Source organism: Dendrobium catenatum, unplaced genomic scaffold (genome assembly GCF_001605985.2).
Source record: "Dendrobium catenatum unplaced genomic scaffold, ASM160598v2 fragScaff_scaffold_974, whole genome shotgun sequence".
Taxonomy (NCBI): Eukaryota; Viridiplantae; Streptophyta; class Magnoliopsida; order Asparagales; family Orchidaceae; genus Dendrobium; species Dendrobium catenatum.
In genome coordinates this window covers 1769008-1790195 of record NW_021319436.1, presented here as the reverse complement: position 1 = coordinate 1790195, position 21188 = coordinate 1769008, and the positions used below count along the sequence as shown (strand labels likewise).

At 33.9% G+C, this 21188-nt stretch overlaps 1 protein-coding gene across 1 annotated transcript; it reads right to left on the bottom strand.

Annotated features, from left to right (window-relative positions):
• Positions 1-746: 746 nt before the first annotated feature.
• LOC110101866 (probable lysophospholipase BODYGUARD 3) lies at positions 747-7495 on the bottom strand. The gene is made up of 4 exons (XM_020829941.2): positions 6764-7495; positions 5437-5768; positions 4201-4400; positions 747-1178 (listed from the first exon to the last, which is right to left on the bottom strand). Exons 1-4 carry the CDS (start codon positions 7386-7388, stop codon positions 842-844), a joined length of 1494 nt encoding a protein of 497 aa, XP_020685600.1. The 5' UTR covers positions 7389-7495; the 3' UTR covers positions 747-841.
• Positions 7496-21188: the final 13693 nt, after the last annotated feature.

Here is a 21188-nt window from a genome sequence, read left to right as displayed (position 1 = left end):
GCAATTTGATATGAGAAGATTTATGATAACAATAAACGTTTATGAAATAAATTTCTTGGATTTGTTAATGCTAATTAAGTTATCTGCTTTTTTTTATTTTATAGTGGTTAATGTTTTGATTTTTTTTGCATCAAAATTATATTTTTCCATTTAAAATGTTCAAGAGAAAAGTTTTTTAATCAAGTTGAGGAATATTTGTAATAAAAAAATATAAAGTAAATCTATTTTTATTGAGTGAAATAAAAAAAAATTACACATATATATTTGGAACTTTATTATTTACAAAATAAAAATCTAGCCCCAAAAAATGAAGTGTCATGTTGGATTATTTGAATTGTATATAAACAAAATATAATGCATTTTGAGACCTATAATAATTTAAATTTTAATCAAGATATCCTAATACAAAATTTTAATATTAACATAATACTAATTACTTATAATTTTACTAATAAAAAATTATAAGATCCTTTGTAAGAATTTTTTTTATCAATCTATCTAATATTAATTTTGTTTCTATTATAAATAAAGAAAGTTAAATATTAATTAAAAAATAATCAAATTCACAGTATTATATTACACTTTGAACCGATTTTTTACCAAAACAAATATATATATATATATATAATAATAATAATACAAAGACCAAAGGAAACAGAGCAGTAGAAACGGTACAAATAATTTACTACCATATAAACCTCTTTTGGCGATCTAATTTATCAGCCAGCGTCCAACACAGGAAAGAATAGATGGAACCATCAGCTTTATCATTTCCGAATCAGTGGAAGAAAATCATAATGAACAAAAAAGAAAGAGAGGGAAAAAATAATAATAAAGGATTTCATTTTGCTTTGAGATTCGCGGCTTCCCAGATCAGCTCGAGCTCCCGGGCGAAGGCTTTCTGCCGTCCGACGACGATGGTGATGTGATCCTTGCCGTCGATGACCCGGAGATCCGCCCGCGGGATCCTGGCCTTGACGGCGGAGCTGCAGCTGACGGGGAGCAGGTCATCGTCCGTGCCATGGAGAATCGTAACGGCGCAAGACGGCATTCTGTCCCTTACTGTATCCAAGTAGCCCTCGATCTTCCCCGCCGTCCCGCAGATGACGTTGTGGAGTGTATGCCATGCGGCGTTGTGCGTGTGGCAGAAGAACCCTTCCATTAGAAACGTCCTTATCCTGTTCCCACATCACTTAAAATTGTTACTAACTTCATGTTTGTCACATGAAAAATAATTATGAAGAATAATAAGAAAATTAAGATTTTTCATTAATTATTACTTATTAAATATTCATTTTCTTCTAACTAATAAATTTTAACATATTTGATTATAAAAAGTTATTTACATCATTAGAATATATGCAAAACAATAAAAAAGAAATAGCCAAATAAAATTTTTTCTATATTCTTAAAGCAAAAAAGTGAAAAATTATCATAAATAGATCTCATTGCCAAATTGTTATGAAGTAAATAAATTTATTAAAAATTACTGTAATTATTATAAATATTTTCTTTTTAATGAAGTTGAATGTAAACTTTTTTATAGATTGTAAAAAATTCTTTCTATCATTTCTAAGAACTTACAAAAAATATTAGTCAAATGAGTGCATGTCATATCAATCTAAAACTAGTGATAATAAAAAAATTACTCCAAATTGACTCGAAGTTTAGAGTCATCTACCTAATTTTAAAAATGACGATGAAACTAAATAGTATTGGTAATGGTTTTTGGTTCGAAGGTTACGTAATTTTGACATTTATTTTTTGTGATCTGTTTTGTCGAACTTTGACGACTGGTTTTCATTTAAAACATTATATAATTCTGTCAAATTTTGAGAAAATCTTTTTACTGTGAGAGAATCTATGATTGTTGCAGCCCATCTTAGACTTAATTTAGGATAATTTTTTTGATATTTTCTACAATTGTTTTTAGTACAATTTTTTTTGTTTGAAAATAACAAAATAAAAATGGTTAAAAGCTATCACAAATGAAATCTTAGGCTTCGTTTGGGACGGTTTTCTTACTACTTCTTAAAACAATTTTTTAGAAGATACTAAAAAATAGATTTAAAAAGCAATAAGAAAATCATCCCAAATGAGTTCTTAATCTATTGATCGAGAGCTTATGTCTAAGAGGTTATTGATTTGAATCATATGATATATGAGTTTGAGATTTAAATCGCTGAAAAATAAAAGAAAAAAAAAATAGTGGTTGATTTCCAGGCCATACAGCTGCCCTGATTGCCTTCTTGCCCCACATAACATTTATATCATGGCTTCTTGGCTGGCCATTTCCCTATTTGTTGTAATTTATTATGTCAGTCCTGTTACAAATAATTGTAGAGGCAGACTATCATTTCCTCATAGCATTTTCTTGAATAGGCAGGACATGCAGTTAGACTTTGAACACATTAATCTACCCTAAAAACTATATTAACGTTTACTCCAATTTGGAGTAGAAGATAACCCAAATATGCCTTTTCCATATTCGAAAGAAGCTAAAAGGAGAAATAAGTTAGGAACTAAGCGTGAAGAATAAATATTTGCGCTAAATTGTCATTATATCATAACAAATTTAATAGTCGTTGTATTTATGCTAAGGGGTTGTTTGGTAGTAGGATATAGGCCAAATTTGAGCGAAATCCAACCAAACAGTCTAAAATGCAAAACCAAATCTCACGGCAAATGAAAGCCTCCGTAGACAAAAATTTTTGCCTTTTCGAGCTAAATCCCAGATTTTTGAAATACTATTTTTTTATCGGATTTACGAAACCCATTGACTTGAGAGGAATAGTCCGCTCGTTTAATCCTCTTTGTAGCCAAACAAACACACTCGATTTACTATGATTTATCATGAATTAACAACAAACAGTTTTTAAGATTTAGACCCCTCAAGATTTCCGAAATCCAAATTTAGATAATTTATGAAATTCTACTTAAATCAAATCCTAGGTGCTACCAAACAGCCCCTAAAATTAATAGCTTTTAAGCAATCATAACACAAATTTCATCTGAATATTTTTACGCAAATTTTTTTTTCAATGGTGATAGATGGGGGCATGGGCGGATCCCCATTGGATTGAGGGGGAACAAATGCCCACCCTTAAAATTTTTTTTAAAAAAATTTAGATGATATATTTTAGAATATTTTGAGTATTTTGGGTATTTTGCCCTCTCTTTAAAAAAAAATTTGTCATAATTTTATCCATCCTAAGAGTCTTTGCCCATCTCCCACCAAAAAAAATTTTTTTTGCCTACACTGAAAAAAGAAGCTGGATCCGTCCCTGAATGGGGAAACAAGATAAGCTATAAGTGAAGTCCAAATTTGAAAGAAATAGTTGAAGGGGAATACCTATTGCGAGTAAAGAAGCGAAAGATAAACTCCCAAAAGAGGTGGTGCTTGCACATGAGGAGGCTAACTGTGCGACTTATGTGCTCATACCAACAAGCCACGGACGCACCCAATGAAATCAACGGCCACACCCTTCGTTGCGCCACCCGTCTCAACACGTATTGCGTTCCCTGCTCCCCCTTCGGCACTGGAAAATAGGGCTGCACTATAAATTTACCATTAGAAAAAAATGATCTGGACAAAACAAAAAAATATGCTAGCAGGATATTCAATTAAGTTTTATGTGAGACTAGAATAATTTTATTATACATTAATTTTATATGTTAACAATACAATAAAATTAAGAGGTATTTATATTATAAAATTTTTATGTCATTGCATATTTAACATCTAAATTTAAATATTTACTTAGTGCATCTCCAACGGAAAAACTCTAAGTGCTACCAAACATCCCCTAAAATTAATGGCTTTTAAGCAATCATAACACAAATTTCATCTGAATATTTTAACGCAAATTTTGTTTTCAATGGTGATAGATGGGTAGATGGGGGCATGGGCGGATCCCCATTGGATTGAAGGAGAGCAAATGCCCACCCTTAAAATCTTTTTTAAAAAAAAATTTAGATGATATATTTTAGAATATTTTGAGTATTTTGGGTATTTTGTCCTCTCTTTAAAAAAAATTTTGCCATAATTTTATCCATCCTAAGCATCTTTGCCCATCTCCCATTTTAAAAAAAAAATTTTGTCCACCCTGAAAAAAGAATTTGGATCCGCCCCTGAATGGGGGAAACAAGGTAAGCTATAGGAGAAGTCCAAATTTGAAAGAAATAGTTGAAGGGGAATACCTATTGCGAGTAAAGAAGCGAAAGATAAACTCCCAAAAGAGGTGATGCTTGCACATGAGGAGGCTAACTGTGCGACTTATGTGCTCATACCAACAAGCCACGGACGCACCCAATGAAATCAACGGCCACACCCTTCGTTGCGCCACCCGTCTCAACACGTATTGCGTTCCCTGCTCCCCCTTCGGCACTGGAAAATAGGGCTGCACTATAAATTTACCATTAGAAAAAAATGATCTGGACAAAACAAAAAAATATGCTAGCAGGATATTCAATTAAGTTTTATGTGAGACTAGAATAATTTTATTATACATTAATTTTATATGTTAACAATACAATAAAATTAAGAGGTATTTATATTATAAAATTTTTATGTCATTGCATATTTAACATCTAAATTTAAATATTTACTTAGTGCATCTCCAACGGAAAAACTCATTTTCCGCTCTAAAAGAGCACCTCCAAATTCCAAAAGCTTTTTTTTTTCATCATAAAATGTAGCAGACATCTACCAAATTCCAAACGCTTGAATGGTGTTGCTGCAGAGCTCCAGCGGAACGATAAAACTTCCGCTATTTGCTTGCCGGTGAACAGTGGGACGCCAATATTGATGTTGCACTGTTCATCTCAGCTATTTTTCTGCCTCTACCTAACTTGCCGAAGAAACGCGTGAAAAGAAGAAAGAGCATTATCTTCGCAAAATTGGAGTTCAATTGGATGAATCACGGCATTTTGAAGTGAAAAATGAGATTTTCGGTTGGAGATGGTTAAAATACAGTAAAACTTCAAAATAACGTAATTCATCTCCAGCTCAACTCCATTTCTCTCCTCTTTCTCGCGCTTCCTGTGAGGGTAATCATCTCTCTCCTATTTTCGCATCTTTTGCATGCTTCTTCGACAAATTCACAAAGCAATTTTTTGGCGTAGGTGAATATCGCGACATCAATATTGGCGTTGGCGTCGCAGTGTTCACCTACTGAATTTTGGTGTGAAATTTAGAGTTCAAATGCAGCGAATGGCTGACGACATACAGTGATATGAAGATGATAACCATTTAATATATTAATCACATCACATAAAAAACATGCATGAAAATTTTTAAATTCTTTTTAAATTTTTAATATTAATTATACTTTTGGTTCATATAGGCTGATTTGAGGAGGCTGCATTACACCCAACTGGCATATACTTGCAAGTCGCCGCCGCTCAAACGTTTTAATAGTGAGAGCAGTATTATACCGGTGCGAGAAGCGTGAGAGACCTAACGGCGTCGGGGTACTTGACAGCAAGGGCGAGCGCAAGGATGGATCCGAGCGAGTGAGCTACAATGTGGAAGGACCGCACACCGTGCCGCTGCAAAACGGACCGTTCGATCATGTCGACGTGCTCCCGCAGCGTGTACAGTGAGTCCGCCGGCTTAGGGCTCCGCCCAAATCCAAGCAAATCCATCGCAAACAACCTGTACCTCGATTTCGCCGTGTCGGAGAAGTTGGGGAAAACCGTCTCCGTCCAGAAAGATGACGACGATATGAATCCATGGATGAACAGCACATCTTCCACCGCTGCCCCATCTGCACAATCACAATGCAATGCATTTTATGATATATTTAATCGGGTTCCCCATTAAATAGCACCGGTCGAATTTAATCCGACTCGCTGGATTTGATAATATATTTTGTGATATATTAATGCTTGTTCATTCAATAAATTTCATACAGTGTAAAAAAAGAAAGTCATTATTATCTTTAAATTATTTGTTTATAACTATTTTATCCTCTGTCATCTAATTTATTTAATTTCAGGATAACTTTTTACTGCTTTATTTTATCTTTTAAGTTCATAAATTAATTTGGCAATTATTTTTTAACTAATTTTTTAAATTTTTGTGATAAAAAATATTTTTTATAACCATAGTAACTATAGTCATTTCAAATAGACTCAGCAGTTAATAGAATATTTTGAATCAAATTAAAAAATTAAGAATTAAGTTAAAAATGTTAAATAATTTGATATAAAAATGATCATTTTAACATTTGATGCATTATATTGACTTCCTTCAAAAAAACCTTTTGGTAATAAATGTGATAAATTGATTCAATAAATATTAAATCCAAAAAAAATTGAGTTGATGTTAATAAGTTCTGAATATGAATAAAAAATATTAAATAATTAGATCCAACAATTTCAAAAAATAATTTTGGGATGATTGATTAAAAAATATGTAACATTAATCCAAATATTAACTAAAATAATTTTAGAAAACAATAACTTTAATGTGTCATATCGTGCATTAATAGAGTGCCGAAGCAAAAAAAGATGTGGAGTCAACATCCACTCTTTCTACATAAAGATGTTATTAAATAGATTTGATCATCAACTGTCACGATAACATTCAATTACAGATTCTGGTCATCCGTTTAAAGTTGACCGACGAACATAAATTAAACGTAATTATTTCAAAATAATTTTAATTTAAAAACAGATTAAAAAAATTTGATTTTGATTTTGATAAGTGAAGATGGAAATCAATCGGAGTAAAAAATGTCAGAGCTTGAATTCAGAAAACCTGGAGGGAACTGTGAGTGCGCGTAGAGGAGGACGCGGGAGGAAGAAGGTGCCAAGCACCAGCCAGAGCACCGCTTGCAGGCGCAGTCCGACCAGCGAGGGACGGGCTGACTCTGCTTCCCGCCGATCTTGCCCTGCAGCATCTCCACAATGGCAGAATTGATGGTTAAAGCAGTGGTACTTTTTCTGACTCTCTTCGCAGTTGCCGCTGCAGCAAGCGCCGCCGCACCGTCACTTCTCCTTAGAAAGCCGAGGCTGCGAAGATCCGTCATGGTGGAGCGAGAGATGTCGAACAGGAGAGGAGGCCGCGAGTAGAGAGTATCCGAGATCTCCTCCAGATGAAGCTTTGTTGAAGAAAGGAAGACTATTTTCGACTTTCCGCTTTCGGAGATGAGTATGTTGCCGCTGCTGGTGATCATCTCTCGGGCCGACGAGGAGCAGTAGCAGGGCTTCCACTTGGACTCGAAGGCGTAATCGACCAGCTTGAAGACCAAGCACAGCACAGCATCAAGAAGGTCAAGCGCGGAGAACAAAACAAAGCTCACCACTTCGTTCACCAACCTCCCCACCATCGCCACCGCCGACCTCGCCGCCGCTCCTCCTCTTTTCACTTCCAAACGAATCATAATGGCATTTCGGAATGAGCGAGGCTTCGAACATGTGGAAGCTAGCCAGGTCTGAGGAAGAGGGAGAGGAAGCTTTTAAGTGGGGATTGTGGGGTAGGCTCGATGGAATGGAGGGAAATGGGGGAGAGGAAATTAGGGGAGTATAGGGAGAAATAAATTAATTCATTGTTTCATTAAAATCGTTTGTTGGACAAGGAGGAGAGGGTAGGTGGTGGTTGAACTCCCCAGCCAACATTTTCCTTCGGCCCTATTGGTGCATATCTGTGCATATTTTGAATGGAAAAAAAAAAAAAAAAAAATGTTACACTTATTTTCTTTTATTTTATTGTTTTTGCCGCGACTTGGGAATCAGTAAATGTTGGTGGGGGTATCACAGTGTGTTTTGTTGTGATGTGTTGGGTTGGATTCAAAATTTTACTTGTGAGGATAGGTCATATTATTATTATTATTATATAAACAAGGTTAAAAGCTTAGAGCATCTCCAGCTGAACGTCAAATATGTGTATGACGTCATTCGGACGCTCCAGTTGAATGTCCAATCTTCCGTCATTTGCTTGCGGGTGAACAGTGCGACGTCAATATTGATGTTGCACTGTTCACGTATGCGATTTTTCTATCTCAACCGGATTTGCCGAAGAAACGCGCGAAAGAGGAGAAAGATGGCTACATTCGCAGAAGTGCGCAAAATGGAGTTCGATTGAAGATGAATCATGACATTTTTTAGTTTCACTGCATTTTAGAGTGAAAATGGGATTTTCGGTTGGAGATGCTCTTAGACATCATTTGAGACAATTTTTATTATTATTTTTCAAAGTAATTTTTTATTATAAAAATTTCTTGAAAATAACAAAAAAAGAGTGGTCCAAAGTTGTCCCAAACGAAATCTTGATATTAACAAAATTTATTAGGGACAATAAGTTGAGGAAAACTTCTTGTATGATTCAAATTTTTTTATCATGAAAATAAGGGGTTGAGCTTATAATTGGTGAATGACGTTCGATTGAAGATGTCCTTAACTCAAAAAGTCTAAACTTTCTTGCTCTTTATTCCAACTTATTCTCATTTGTACTAGTGTCAAAGAATGTTATTCATAGCTTTTATTATTGGGAAGAATAATATGAGAAAATAAAATTTATTTATTTTTATTCAAGTCAATACTTCTATTTGTCTAATGGACATATTTTATTAAAAGATATGCTAATATTTATATTACTAAAATAAATATATAAAAAAGAAAATTTAAAATTAGGTATAGTTTCTAACAATGCTAACGATTGGCTGGTCACCACCTCACTTTTTGTGGCGCAAGGCTTGCTTCGTTTCTCTGTGGCTTTGGCCACCGCCTGGCGTGTCGGCACCCTTAGGAAAGTTTCTCTGCTTCCTCCATTTTAGTTTAGTTTTTGTGTAAATTTCTCATTTTGTTTCCTAATTCATCCACCTTCGGTCCTTGTGGCCAGAATGGCAATGAATCCATGGGTTGACCCTAATTTTTTGGATGGGTCGACTAAATCTTGATCTTTTGTAGATACCTTGCATAGTCTTTCCTCTAATGATTGTTTTCCAGATCTCAAGCCTTCTACCTTTCTAGATTTGCCTTCCCTCTGGATTTCAGATGAAGAAGTTTTCGTGCTTGCTGCTCCTTTAAAGTTTGTGTTGGTTGGTTTCTTTCCCTCTCGCCATCTGAGTCTTGATGCCATTTAGAAAATTTTCTTCGCTCTTAAGCTTAATGACAATTATTTGTTGAATCATTCACATGTGTTGATTAAGTTGGTGAATGACCTAGACTATATCAGAGTTTTCTCTCATAGATCCTACTTTGTTATCAGATGTTATGTGAAGTTGACCAAATGATCTCCTCTTTTAGATATAGGTTTGGAGTCCCCTGTCATACCAATTTGGATTTCTTTCAGTAACTTGCATACTCACTTTTCCCCCGTATTCGCTTAAGGTGGATCATACGACCTGTATTGACTCCCATCACCCTGTTGAGCGTGCGTTAGTCGAGCTAGGAATTACTAAAAAATTTTCTAACAAAATTTGGATTAGTTCTAAAAAAATTGGTTATATTCAGCATGTTGAGATGGAGAAACTCCCCTATTTTTATGATCGATGCAAATCAATTGGTCATTTGCTGGGTGAATATCATTCCTCTTCTTCTGTTCTAGTGATTGTTTAAGATAAACAAAACATTTTTTGTGAGAATGTTAATAATGTGTTGGAAACTGAGGCTGTTGTTGGTCATGTGCGAAATTTGATTCCTATTTTAACTTCTATTAATCCGATGGAGGTTGTTCTTATGATTGGTTCAGCTAAACAGAACATTTCTGATAAGAATGTTAATGTTGTACTGGAAATTGTGGTTGTTGCTGGTCCTGTTCAAAATTTGATTCCTACTTTACCTCCTATTAATTCGATGGAGGTTGTGGTTAATGGGGAGAGTGGCGTTAATGTTACTATTGCTGGGGAAAATATCATTGATAACATTGGGGATGTTGAGGGGACTTTTCCTCTGACTCCTTGTGGAACCAATAAGGGTGTTATTGAGGATACTAAGTCTAATCCTTGCTTAGTCAATTTGGTAGCTAGTCCTTATGTTTCTCCAAACTCTAATATTGATGTCTGTGTTGTTGAAGTTGCATTTTTTGATGATTATGTCCCTCTGGTCCCTGAAAACTGAGAGGATGTTGGCTCTGTGGGTGGGCTTGTGCCGGTGGAGAGTGGTGAGGTTGCTAACTATTTGGATACTCTTTCTTATTGTATTGCTTCGTTTCCTGATGGTGTTGATCCTGAGGCTAAAAAAGTTAAAGTACCTCTTGTTGATGTTCCTATGTATGTTATTCCAACGATGCTTTAATAGCTCATGCTGCTTGTAAATTGTTGGACAATGAGGTGTTGCATGGTGATTGGTTATATGATGACAACTCCTGAACTAATTGGGATGCTAGGGAGGAAATTAATGTGCAAGAATTAGATTCTCGGGATAACTTAGACTTAAATTATCCAAATTATTGAGGATTTCAAAAAGGCTGGTAAGCGGCAATGCCGCAAATCCAAAAAGAAATGAGTTTTTTTTTTTTTGGTCTTCTTTTAGCTATTGGGTTCTGCTTGGTTGGGGTTATTTTGTTTCTTTGGATTGGTGTGGGTGTGGCTCTATGTGTTGATGACTGGGTCGTTTTAATGGGCTGAGTTGGTTGGTGTTGTTGGTGTGGATTAACTTTGGTTTGTTCCTATTCTTTTGGGTCGTTTTGATGGGTTGCTGTTTTTGTCAGTTGGCTGGTGGTTTTTGCCTTCTTCCTTTGCAGGTGTTTCTTTGGTGCTTTCTTGCAGGTGGTTCCTGTCGATTGAAGGGATTCATTAAGTGGCTGCCTACTGCTTCATCCCTCTTGTGATTTTCCTTTTTTTTTTGCTTTAATTTTATAATAGATAGAACTATCGGCTTTTATGTTTTATTTTAAATGTTATTCTTTTAGTTAGCCTTTGGTCCTTTAAGGACATATAATTTTTCTCTTAATTATCACATTGGCCCCGTCGTGAGTTTCCCTTTAAAAAATACTAATGAATGGCTGGTGGGATTGATATGGACAAGGAGGGCAGATTAAGCAAGTCGATAAAATGTTCAACTTTTGATTTTTATTAATTTTTTGAAAAGAAAAACATTTGGAACAAAAAAATAAAAATAAAAAATTACACAAGAAATAAACAAAAAAAAAGAAGAAAAAGAAAAAAAAAAGTAATAACCAAAACTAAAAAAAAAGGATGAATAGAAACGAAATAAAGAATTAAAAAAAACAATAAAAAAACAAAAAGAATATACAAAATAAATTTCACCGGTCGCTAGTAGGGCTAGAGACTGGTCATTACTAATTTTTTTCTTTTATCGTTTTTTTATTAGTTCTGATTTTTTTATTCGTCCCTATTAATTTTTTTTTTTTATCCGTCATTCAATTGTTTTTTTTTTTATTTTTGTTCGTACTTTTGTTTTTATTTTCTTAGAAATTATAGTTTTTCATATATATATATATATATAATTATTCAAATAAATAAACTTTAAAAAATGGCAAGTTAAAAATTTCATGTCAATGTTAGCTTAATAAGATTGACACGCGATACAATCAATAAGACTAATGCATGTTGTTAATTAGTATAAAATGACAATAGCTTTCATCACCAACAACCCCACATATTGTCATTACAAATAACCCTAAAGTTAGCTGCTATAATCAACGTTGATGCCTGCCACCATGATCGAGGTCTATGCACACCATCATGATTACCCATTATCAAAATCTAGGCTTACACCTATCATCATCATTAATGTCAATGTCATACATCACTAATATGGTTGATGCCCACTATCATCAATAATGTCCATTATCATCAGTAAGAACATTCCTTATGCTTGTCTCCAATTCTGACACCTGACATCATCGATCCTTAATGTCGAAACCTGATGTCATCATCAAGACGGACATCCATCATCACTACTAAGGTTGATGTTCATCTTTCTTATCGGGCTCTTCCCTTTTGCAAATCAAATAGTTAAGTAGATCAACACTCATTCTAGCTTTGATGACAACTCCAATGCCCTAAAGTTCTTTCTACTTCCATCGAAGAAGTAATCTTCCATAATTCATTTATAGTATTTGTATTGATGTGCTGATTAATTACTAGGATGAGCATCATTTGTAATATGTATACTAGTTGGATAATTTCAACTTAATCTTACCTCGTGATTTTTATCCCTTTTAAATATTTTCACATAGAAATTTCATTTCTTCTATAAGGTGTTCTTATATAATCAACACGTGTGTATGATTTTCTCCCATGACTCTCTCTATGGAATTTTTATTAGGTCCGGTGTCCTGACGTAGCTCTACGTTCGGACGCTAGTAAAATGGTGCCACGTGCTCTTACTATTTACCGCGCGGCCCGACGAACTGACCCGGACCGGACCCATGATTGCTATGTATTGACTGATTTGTACAGACCGGGGTATTGCTAGGTATTGCTCGATATTGTTTGACAATAACGAGAAATACCATTATGTCAAGATACCTAGCAATACCTAGCAATATTGAGTAATACCGAGCAATACTATTGCTTGGTATTGCTAGGTATTGGTCTCGATAGAGCGGTATTTCTCGTTATTGTCAAGCAATACCGAACAATACCTAGCAATACTCGAACATAGCAATACCGGGTTCCGATCCGGGTCGGGTCATCGGGCCTCGTGGTAAAGAGTAAGAGCACGCGGCGACATATTATTGGCGTCCGAATGTAGAGCTACGTCAGGTGTCCGGACCTAATAATTGTTCATCTCTATGATAGTGATTGCTCTAAGTAAAAAATGTAACATATTTTTATTTTTGATAAAATTTGATCTATAAATTCATTATAAAATTTTGTTGTTTTGAATAACTTCAAATAAAATAATAAATTTATTTTTTAAAAAAGTTTATTTTTTGCTTAAATTCCTACAAACGAGAGAATTAATTTAGAGAGTTGACCGTACTTGAGAGTTGAGACATAGGCAATTTGGCCGGTTTTACTCGGCATTTAGCTGCCGTCCCAAAGACTTCTTAGGGTCATCCAAGGCCGGCTTTGGATAGTCATACGGATAGTGAAGCCCAATTTGCCGCTAGATTAATTAGGAGAGAGAAAATAATGAAGAAAAATATAACCCTCAATCAGCAATGATTTTGAAAAACAATATTTTTAATAATTAATTAATTTATCATTTTTTATTTATTTATCAGCAATTATAATAAAATTTTCAACAAAGATTAAATAGCAAAGTCAGTTAATTTAATTAATAAAGATTCTATTGTTATTATCAAAATTTTTAGGTCAATTTTCTTATATATTAAACTTTATAAATTGACATTCAAATTAAGAAAGAAATAAAATATAGATAGAAATTAGAAATTAATTTTTATATTAAAAAAGAAAATTAATATATTTCATAATAGAAAGAAAATAGAACTATATTTATATAGATTTTACCGCTGTTTTATTAAATATTATTTCACCCATTGTTGTTTAGCTTGGTTGGTGGGCCAGTACCGTTGGAAACTCCCAAACCCGTGCTCGATTCTCCTCGAGCGGCAGCGTCTCTTAAGTGGGGCACAATCAAGTGCGGGCCACGAGGTTTTTGGGGTGAGTGCCTCTTCAAGGTCAGTCGAGGATTAGCCACGCCGCCAAGCACCTTTTCCGGGGTGGCAGCAGGTGAATTCCCCATTTCAAATAATAATAATATTTCTGAAAAATAATTAGATGAAAATAACTCAATAGAATTTAATCACCATAAAGTTTTAAATCATTAAAATTTTTTTAAGATGAGTACAATATAAAATTAATTAATTTTTTTAATATGATCAAGCTTCGCTCAAAATTTGTTGTCTCCATTTTGAATTCCTTATATTAGGCATCTCCAACCGAACTCCAAGCGCTTGAATGGCATCCCTGGCCAGCTCCAGCGGAACCGCAAATTTCACACTATTTGGCTGCGGGTGAACAGTGGGACGCCAATATTGGCCGTTGGATTGTTCATCTCCGCCATTTTTACCTCTCTACCGAACTTGCCGCGGGAAAAAAGAGACGACCGTTACCTACAAAAATATGAAAAGTGGAGTTCCATTGGAGATGAGAATTGCGGCATTTTGTAGTTTCATAGCATTTTGGAGTGAAAAATGAGATTTTCGGTTGGAGATGCTCTTAGTAGAATGATATATAAATGAGTCACATTTGACAGAGTATTACATTGTCAAAGTTCATTTATTTATTATCTTATCAAATTCAAGCCCAGCTGAAAAAATGACCTATGACTATTTTTCCATCTAGAAAGTTTTCTAAAGTCTTTGAATTAAACTACTAATGTGAGAATCAATCAGTAAGTTGCTTGAAGCCTCAATACAAAGAGTTTGTTGCGTTAGTCCATTGGATCGCAACTACTCAGCTGATGTGCTAAGTCTGGCAAACAAAAATCGGATAGGTAATCCATATGGGAACTTGGAAGCTTAGAAAGTCTCTGGCAAATTTGACTCATGTGCTCATTCATTCGAGTTAAGTTAATCAAGTTATTATAATAATTTTAATTAAGTTGAGAAAGTTATTGATTATGAATCAATTTGTACCGCTATAACTTAGAACTTGCTAAACTTTAAATTTGTCTCAAATTTGGGGTCGGTTAAGGCTTTGTTTGGGACAATTTTCTTACTGCTTTTTAAAGTTGCTTTCTAGCATAATTTTTTTTTAGTTTTGTACGAAAAAGCTGTTTAAAAAACAGTAAGAAAGTCATTCCAGACGAAGCCTAAAACTATATTAGATAAGCCGACCTAAAGTTAGATCTAACTGAGTTATTTAGGGACTAAAAAAAGTTGCATATTATTCAGTGTTATTTGCTCAAAAGAACTTGTCAGCTCGCCCAGAATAGCCATCAGTAGATTAGAAGGTTTTATCAGAAGAACTTATAATACTTGCCCTCAATTTGAACCACGCCCAAAGTTCTCAGACTAGTACAAAATATATGGGTCCCACTACACTAGCTTCACCAAATTCGACCTATACATTCTTCATATAATTTACTATAGGACCATTTTGGTAATGTCAATCTTGATCCTTGTCTATAACCAAGACGTCAATTCAGGGAATTTTTATTACGTTCGGTGTCCTGGTGTAGTTCTAAGTTCGGACGTCAATAACATGTCGCCACGTGCTCCTACTCATTATCGTGCGGCCCGACGATCTGACCCAGACCGGAGCCCGGTATTGCTATGTTCGTGTATTGCTAGGTATTGCTCGGTATTGCTTGACAATAACGAGAAATACCGCTCTATCAAGATCAATACCTAGCAATACCGAGCAATACCTAGCAAAACCGGGGTATTACTCGGTATTGCTAGGTATTGGTCTTGATAGAATGATATTTCTCGTTACCAAATAATTCTGAGCAATACCTAGCAATATCAAGGTATGCACAAATCAGCCAATACATAGCAATACCGGGTCCGTGTCCGGGTCGGGTCGTCGGGCCGCATGGTAAAGAGTAGGAGCACATGACACCATTTTACTAGCGTCCGAACGTAGAGCTACGTCAGGAGATCGGATGTAATAAAAATTCCAATTCAGGGGCGGATTCAGTTTCTTTTTTTAGGATGGACAAAATTTTTTTTTTTTGTGGGGAATATGCAAAGATGCTTAGGATTGATATAACATTGACTTAGCTTTTAGAGGGACAAAATTTCTATGTTCACCAACTTATTCTTTATTTTATTAATTAAATGCATCATAAGTCATTTTTTTGACATGCAATAATAACTTGGAGCCTTTCAAAAGTTGAAAATTATTGTGACTAAGCTACTACAATGCCATCCAGTTTGTCCAGCTTATCAAACCGCCAATTAATAGCCAAAATAATTCGTCAATCCTAATGTCTCAATTTACAATACAAATTTGTCCCATTTTCAACTTCTTTTTATGCATATTTTCTTCAACAAATTCAACATTGAATACCCCTATTAATGCCACATGACTCCACACCTTCATGTCACCATCATAACATCAATATTGAGATCAATGATGTTGTCTCAAGTTTTGCCAGAAATTTTAGCGAATATGAGTATATGTTTAGAATTTTGTTTTGTTTGGGACGGTTTTCTTACCGCTTTTTAAATCTGTTTTTTAATATAAAAATATTATTAATTATGAATTTTGTATTAGAAAGTTGTTTTAGAAATCAGTAAGAAAACTTTTCCAAATGAAGTCTTAGCTTGTTATACTGAGGATCCATTCGAGAAGGCTTTCTTATTACTTCTTAAATTAATTTTTTATTACAAAATTTTTTAAAAATTACTCTAAGAAGCAATACCAAATAAAGCTTAAAGCTTTGTTTGAGACCGCTTTTTTGTTACTTTCTAAATTAACTTTTTAGTACAAAATTTTCTTGAATTAAAAAATTTTATACTAGAAAATCATTTTAAAAAGCTGTCTCAAATAAAATCTAAGTCACAAACCCAATTAACTATGCTTTGTTTCCCCTATAAGAGCGGATTTAAAGCTCCAATATAACTTTCCATCTACCTTTGGCGGGCCTCTTCATCATACTCTTTCAGCACCTTAATCATTAAACTCTTTCAGCACCTTATACTTAGACATTTTAAACAACTAAACAACCTTCAAGTACTACTGTTTTAGTTAACTTAAAAAGATTAGAATGGGATAACATAAAAAATTAATTAAATAGGCCCTTACACTCTAAATGAGAAAGAAAAATTACACTTTTTAAATCGCAACCATTTATTTTGTTTGGCCAATATTTCTTTTTGTTTTGTTGTCTTTAAAGAAGTTGTGCCAGGAAGGGAGGAGAATAGGAAAAATGAGAGACATCTAAGATCTCTCTTGCCACCAAGCTTTTCATCGACCATCACCCGACCACAAATCGTAGTCATACATTCGCTGAACTTCCACCCCGCCACCAACAATGGCCAAACTTACACCCGTTCGCCAATTATTGTCGGATTTCAGCCTAGTCACCAACTGAGTCCAGACTCACGCACGCCCGACCATCGACTGTCACCAGACAACCGTCCTTCTGATCACTATCACAGACTACATTGCTTGTCGACTATGATCTTTCAGACTTATGTCGCTCACCAACTACGGTCCTTCCAACCCCCTTCGCTTGACTACGGTCCTTCCTGTCATCGTCGTCTGACTACAGTCATTCCGACTACTATTGCATAACTATGATCCTTCCAACCTACACTTCTTGTCGATTATGGTCATGCTGACCAAACAAACAAGTCAAAACTGATTCTTCCAACTTTCACCATGTAATACACTCTATATGATGTATATTTGCTACATCGAGCCAAGGCCTTCCACCAAAGGAAGGGCCTCATTTGTAATAAACTCTAAACACTAGTTGATTCATTTAAACTGGGCAATACCCCGTAGTTTTTGCCCCATTTTCAGGCGTTTTCACGTAAAAACTCTTGTCTTTCTTATGAACGTTACACCTCTAAATTTCATCTGTTTGTGTGTTGGATCACAAAGCTAAGACATTAAACTTTATATCTCTTTACCACCATGAATGTTCCAGTCCGCAACAACTTTCTACACAACAACTTTACTATCGCTTTTATAAAAATCTATTACCTTCCAAAATAAACACTTAACCCCTTGAATATACAAATTTGATCCAATTTAATCACTTTGGGATCAATCTTATATAGTCGACAGATTAAATTGAAGTGATGTAATACTCTTAGACTAAATTTGTCACACACGAATAGTTTGAGGACTATTTAAAAAAAAAAAAAAGCATAAACAAATATTAGTTTAAGTATATTAAAAGACCGTTATTTTTTATCATAAATTGAAATACAAAGTACAAACTATTCTTTTTTTATTAAATAAATAAATAAAATTAAAAATTAAAAAGGTTGTTAAGAAAAAAAAAAAGAATAAAGTGAATTTATAAACAATGGCGCATCACTATCATATTAATTAAACGAAAGCTTCAGGTCTTGCACTGATGATACCGAATTGACGGTGCAATCAATCCATCATCCTTTGATCTAAACCTTAAACAGTTAACATCAATTTAACTGACCCACCGTACCATTTTTTGGCCGACTCTTTTAATTATTTGTTTTACAAAATTTAATTATGAAAATGATACAAATTCTTTACAAATATTGAAAAATAAAATAAAATTTTAGTGGATGAAGTGATACAAATTAAGTATTGGCAACTAATAAATGTTGATTAATTCCAATTATTCAATTATGGTTATTGACATTTATGCTCTATAGTTCTTATGATGGGCACTAACAAAATTATGTTAATTTGCGACTATTTTATGATATATGATTGTAATTGATCACACATAATATTATTTAATAACATGTTAGTGATTGTCCTTATCGATGTGTACCCTAAGGATTTGTGATTGCTTTGCGATCCCACTGCCAACGAGGTCTCCCCTCTCATGTCTGCGTAGCAGTATCTCTTGCAATCTTATGATTTACAACACTTTTGAGGTGGTGATAATATTTGTGACGTTCTACATATAAAGAAGAGTTATACTTCAAGAGAACTCAAGTGTTTGAAGAATCATAGATTTCTATCTCACGATCGTTGTCAAGAATCACCATCACCAACCATATTGCTCTACAATCATCTACCAATTGTTGTAGCTCAACTACCGTCACTTGATTGCCATTGCCCAACTTTCATTACTAGATTTTCATCTTCTGATCATCATCACCTTCTATCCATTGATGTTGGCATCTAATGTCACAAGACTATTGTTTATTAACCATTTTAGCACCCCATCAACCAATATCGACAATCATCATTGCCTAATCACTATTATCAATCGTTGACTGACACGAATGTCTATCACCTTTCATTATTTCTCCATCATTCTCCCCACTCTCACATGAAACCAAGTCAACAATCCAAACATTTTAATCTCGCATTCTCTGGTTAAGAAGAATGTCATACTTCTACACTCATACTTCTACAGTCTTTTTTTTTTTGTGTGTGTGGATAAAACCCACACAATGGGGAGGCCAACGCTTTAAGAAAAAGAATATTATAAGTCCATAGTGAATCAACAGCCCCAAAAAATACATCATTGGAAGCAAAACCTACGGATCATTGGTCCAATCTTTTACAAGATAAAGTACAAGAAAGAGAACCAAAAACAATAATCCAAACACAAAAAAATAAACCAAAATTGCCATCCAAGAACAAGCTAGGGCAACCAAGGAGGAAATCAAGAGAGAATCCATCCAACCAAGACAGCTAGGTAAACAACAGCAGATCCAGGCTCACTAGAAGACCAACAAAGGCCATCATACAAAACAAATCCACACAGCAACCCAGAACAAAAGAAAGAATTACAAATTACGAAGAAGATGAGAGAAGATGAAAAGAGCAACCACAGTCTTATATATATTATGGATTATTTCAATCGGGTCAAATTGTATAATTGAAGTTTTTCACATCAGAACTCTTCTTTGTAAGCTTCTTTTATCTCTATGCGTGCATATCTTTATCACCATAAATCTTTTACCAAAGTAATATTATCTATAATCATAAATATATCTCATAATTCACATTTACGTTCCATAGGAAAGCCAAAATAATAAAAAAATTAAGAAAATAAACTAAGTGTATGCCAATCATTTAGACAAGTTATTAAGTTCTATTTTTATAAAAGAACCTTCAACCAATTTGACTTATCCAAATAACCTAAAAAATGCGATAGAGATTATTTAAGGAGTCTGACATTATTCTTCTTAAAAGATTAGACATTGATCTCATCAAGGGGGTAATGCATGTGCTTTATTAAAACTATCCTATCTTTTTGTTTCTTTTATGTGTAGATTGATTATTAAAAGAAGCCTACAGTATCTATAATACCCAATTAAAGAAATCTAATTAAAATAATTTATATTTATAATAAGATATGTTATGAAATAATATTTATAATATTTATAAAAAAGTTTTTTTTTATTAAAATTATTTTTACAGATAACTGTAGATTGTAGCTATATTAGAGGACATGTTAATCATAGTCATTTTACGATTAATTTATGAGAAAATTTAAAAATTATTTTATTTTATTAATTTAAAATGCTAAAAAAAAATTAAACTTAATCTATCACTTAGAAAAAAATTTCAAAGTCATTATTTTTTATTTAAGATTAGTGGCTTAGTGCAATGATTTTTTGATTGTATAATCATTATTTTAATATAAAATTTGAATTTTTATAAAAAGTTTGATTAGAATGTTTTATTTTTTATTATAAATAATAAGCTTCAGTTTATCTTATTAGTAAATGGCTTGTTGACGACGACCATCAAGAAACATTTTATATTCGTCGTGATTCGTGCAATGTTGCGAGGGGCTATTGGGTTTTGGGTTAGACTCAGTCAGGGTCGTTAGATGTTAAGAATTTTTTAAAATTTTTAATTATTTTGAGCCTTCTTATGAAATGATGCATTGAATAGCTTAGGCTATTGCATGACAGATTGACGGCAGAGGACACGTCATCAAATTAATATTGAAAATTTTGATTTAGGATCTGTTTGGGGAGAAATTATTACACACGGTCGCTGAACTTTAAAGGCCAGTCAGAACGTGCCACGTCACCCAATACATAACTGTGTGTTAATGATGTGGCACATTCTGATTGACCTTTGGACACTGTTCAACATCCGCACATGATAATTTCTCCCGTTTCCGACCGTTTTTTTTAATTGTTTTGCTTTTATAATCACGTCATCAAAAAATTTTGTACATAAATTTTTAAATAATTTACAACACATTAAGGTTTCATTTGGGACTATTTTTTTGCTGCTTCTTAAAGCAGCTTTTTAAAACAAATTTTTAATATTTGTACTAAAAAGTTGCTATAAGAGTACAAATTAGTGGGAGAGTTGTGTTCTTTTGGGACAACTTGTTTTAGTGCTTCTTAAAGTAATTTTTTAAAACAAATTTTTAATATTTGTACTAAAAAGTTGCTATAAAAAACCTTATCATAAATAATAAGCTTCAGTTTATCTTATTAGTAAATGACTTGTTGACGACGACCATCAAGAGACATTTTTTATTCGTCGTGATTCGTGAAATGTTGCGAGGGGTTATTGGGTTTTGGGTTAGACTCAATCAGGGTCGTTAGATGTTGGGAATTTTTTAAAATTTTTAATTATTTTGAGCCTTCTTATGAAATGATGCATTGAATTGCTTAGGCTACACAATTCTCCTTGGCCTATTGGTTGAGAGCT

What these genes read in the sequence shown, in the direction of transcription:
- LOC110101866 (XM_020829941.2), bottom strand. Translation starts at nt 7,388, where the DNA reads ATGATTCGTTTGGAAGTGAAAAGAGGAGGAGCGGCGGCGAGGTCGGCG. An exon ending in CTCTCACGCTTCTCGCACCG is followed by an intron (nt 4,401 to 5,436) that starts GTATAATACTGC and finishes TTTATAGTGCAG; the next exon opens with CCCTATTTTCCAGTGCCGAA. An exon ending in CGCTTCTTTACTCGCAATAG is followed by an intron (nt 1,179 to 4,200) that starts GTATTCCCCTTC and finishes ATGTGGGAACAG; the next exon opens with GATAAGGACGTTTCTAATGG.